General features: G+C 43.2%; 1 protein-coding gene across 1 annotated transcript; it reads left to right on the forward strand.

Moving 5' to 3' along the window:
- Positions 1 to 633: 633 nt before the first annotated feature.
- On the forward strand, positions 634 to 3,536 carry FOXA2 (forkhead box A2). Its single transcript, XM_083175913.1, has 2 exons — positions 634 to 992; positions 1,851 to 3,536. Exons 1-2 carry the CDS (start codon positions 906 to 908, stop codon positions 3,090 to 3,092), a joined length of 1,329 nt encoding a protein of 442 aa, XP_083032039.1. The 5' UTR covers positions 634 to 905; the 3' UTR covers positions 3,093 to 3,536.
- The last annotated feature ends 254 nt before the right edge of the window (positions 3,537 to 3,790 follow it).

The following is a 3,790-nucleotide window of genomic DNA, read 5'->3' on the forward strand; positions in this document are numbered from 1 at the left end:
ATATATATATATATATATATATATATATATATATATACACACATAAATACATACATACATAAGTGTGTGTGTGTGTGTGTGTGTTGTATGTATGTATATATGTGTGTGTATGAGTGTGTATATATATACATACACACACAAACACATATGTGTGTGTGTGTGTGTGTGTATATACACATATACTCGAACACACACATGCACGTACAATGGGGTGCACAGCTTTGCAATATGCACGGCTGCATTGGTGTAGGTTGGCAGCAGACAGGTCTTGCTATTCTGTTCTCAGTCTAGACTTTATATTACTCTTGCAGCCAGATAAACGAAAAAAAAAAAAGACTTGGTACCATGTTGGGGGGGGGGGGGGGGGGGGGGGGGCTGTGTACCCCTTTCTCGCTGTACTCTACACTTCCCTCCCCTCCAGACTGTACAATCAGATTAAATCTTAATGAATCTATTCAAATTGCGTTTGTGTCAGTGCAAAGCAGGTGTACAATGGGGCCAAGGAAGAAACTAGCTCCTAGGTGTGAGCTGATTATTCAAATGGACTGACAGAAGAGTTAGGGATTGGAGGCTGGCGTCAAGCTCGCTGCTATATCACCCACCAGCAGCAACGTCACCACAACACAGTTATCATCATCATTATCATCATCATCATTCCGTGGGCTAGCAGCATTCTCCCTACTACTGCCCCAGAGTCCACTCTCCTTCCCCTGCAAGTCCAGCCCAGTCACTAACAGCCCCAGTGCTGAGCAGCAGAGCAGAGGCTGCAGCAGCTCTCTCCTTCCCCCTCCTAGCACAGAGAGGGAGTGCTGGAGAGGGAGGGCTCCTCTCTCTCCCTCTCTCCTTTTTTTGTGTTGCTATCGCTGTCGTAGTTGTTGCTTGTAGCTGTTAAATTTTAAACTGCCATGCACTGTGCTTCCAGTATGCTAGGAGCTGTGAAAATGGAAGGACACGAACACTCAGACTGGAGCAGCTACTACACAGAACCAGAGGTAAGGAGCTCCCTGTACTTTATGTCATCTTTGTCTCATTCTCTCTCTTTATACTACACTGTTAGCCTTGGGATAATATTAACTTTGTGATCAAATATTGACATGTGGCGCCTCCAAATCCTCTTCGATGACTGAGCCACATACTATCCCAACAACGTTATGTTTGGCATAGAGTGGGGGGGAGAAGACTGGGGGAGAGGGAAAGGGAGAAAAAAAAAAGTTTCTCCTTGTAAATATAACAGTTAATCAAACTTTCAGGAGAACCGACTCATATTCCAGTGACATTTCCATCCGATTATGGAGAATTATGTCACCCCTCCAGCAGCAAGGACAGGAGTCGGGGGCCGATACTTTGAGATTTTTGGTCTTTTTTATTTTACTACTAGATTTGTGTGGAATTTTAAACGACAAAAAAAATCGTAATACGATTAATGGGGAAAAGTTTTTTTTTTTCCCTATTAAATCAACAAAAACAATAGTAGGGTATAACTACATAACACAACGGTGACTACTAGTACGATAAAGTATGTCAATAATTATCCGAACAGTATGTTCCTCTGCGTACAAGCTGACAATCGGTAGCCAGGCAGATGCTAGGCAGGAGGTGTTGTAAGAATAAATACCTTATGTTAGACTTTAGCTTCATTGGCTTAGGTAGAATATATAGAAATTATTATTTACTGTATTTTACATACATACATACATATTATATACACACACACACACACACACACACACACACACACACACATACATACATACACACACACCTACTGTATATACTGTTTGTTATATTTCCAGTAGCATGTATATAATGGTTTGATCCTAAACGGTATCTTTGTACATTTCCTATTCCAGGCTTACTCCTCAGTAGGTAACATGAACGCTGGATTAGGGATGAACTCTATGAACACTTACATGAGCATGTCCGCAATGAGCACCTCAGCTAACATGACCGCAAGTTCCATGAACATGTCCTATGTGAATACCGGAATGAGCCCGTCGCTGACCGGCATGTCTCCTGGGGCTGGCGCTATGGCTGGCATGGGTTCCGGTGTGGCAGGTATGGCCACCCACCTGAGCCCCAGCATGAGCCCAATGAGCGCCCAAGCCACGTCCATGAATGCCTTGGCACCATACACCAACATCAACTCAATGAGTCCTATCTATGGACAGTCAAATATTAACCGATCCAGGGACCCTAAAACTTACCGGAGGAGTTACACCCATGCCAAGCCGCCCTACTCTTACATCTCGCTCATTACCATGGCCATCCAGCAGTCTCCCAATAAGATGTTGACCCTAAGTGAGATCTACCAGTGGATCATGGACCTCTTTCCCTTCTACAGGCAGAACCAGCAGCGCTGGCAGAATTCCATCCGCCACTCCTTGTCATTTAATGATTGTTTCCTCAAAGTGCCAAGGTCTCCAGACAAACCAGGCAAGGGCTCGTTTTGGACTCTCCATCCTGACTCAGGGAACATGTTTGAGAACGGCTGCTACCTGAGGCGCCAGAAGCGCTTCAAGTGCGACAAGAAACACAACCCCAGGGACAGTGGGGGTAAGAAACTCTCTGAAGGGGGATCTAGTGTGGGGTCTGCTGCCACCAACAGCAGCTCGGAAAGTTCCGGGGGCAACGAGTCCCCACATTCCAGTTCATCTCCATGCCAAGAGCAAAAGAGGGCCCTTGTAGACATGAAGACAAACCAAGGCTTGAGCCCCGATCATACAACATCTCCCGTTTCCCAAACCCAGCACCTCCTCTCACAACACCATTCCGTGTTGTCCCATGACGCCCAGTCCCACCTCAAACCAGAACACCACTATTCCTTCAACCACCCTTTTTCCATCAACAACCTCATGTCCTCTGAGCAGCAAAACCACCACCACCACCATCACCACCACAGCCACCACCACCATAAAATGGACTTGAAAGCATACGAACAGGTGATGCATTATTCTGGCTATGGTTCCCCCATGGCAGGCAGTTTAGCTATGAGCTCGGTAACGAACAAAACTGGCTTAGAGTCCTCACCAATTACAGGCGACACCTCATACTACCAAGGTGTGTATTCTAGACCAATAATGAACTCTTCCTAATTCTATACAACATAATGGACTTGCTCACAGTGACTGTAAAATATATGTAAAAACTATAGTACGTGTTTTAAATGTCCCTTCTTGAGGTGTACAGTTTGGTTTTTTCCCCCCTTTTAGTCGTCAGATTTGTTCATCTTTGTTTGAATATATTTTGTGTTTCATCTTATTGCAGGGAGTATATATATTTTTTGTGTGAAAGTGATGGATCCTTATAACTCTGAAACTAGTTTCTGCAAAGGACCAAAAGTGTGTAATATTCATGATGTGAAAAGAAGCAAAAATATTGTTGTAATTGACAAAAAAAGTTTAATGTTTTTTTTTTTTTAAGTAAAATGCTTGAAAAAGGCTTAATTTATGGTTTCTGTATACTTTATTTATGACTATGTATTCTGGTCTGTGACAGCCAGATCTTAACAATCTCTATTAAAATTCTATTGACATTTATTTCTGAATCTGATTTGTTGCACGGTCATTGATACAATTTATTGAAAACTTACAAATTAAGTTCACATTCTATAAACACATCTCATAAGGGAATGGTTACTAATCTGGCACTGGATCTTACCGTGTTCATGACACGTTGCTACTATTTCAGGCACACCACAGCTATTTTTCACATATCTATGAAAGTTCTGCCAGTCTAGAACCAGATACAGGGCCCTTTGTCTTAGCTCTAGGGCACCGAGTACAGTTAGGAG

The sequence above is a fragment of the Crinia signifera genome, chromosome 3 (genome assembly GCF_055691185.1).
Source record: "Crinia signifera chromosome 3, ASM5569118v1, whole genome shotgun sequence".
Lineage (NCBI taxonomy): Eukaryota > Metazoa > Chordata > Amphibia > Anura > Myobatrachidae > Crinia > Crinia signifera.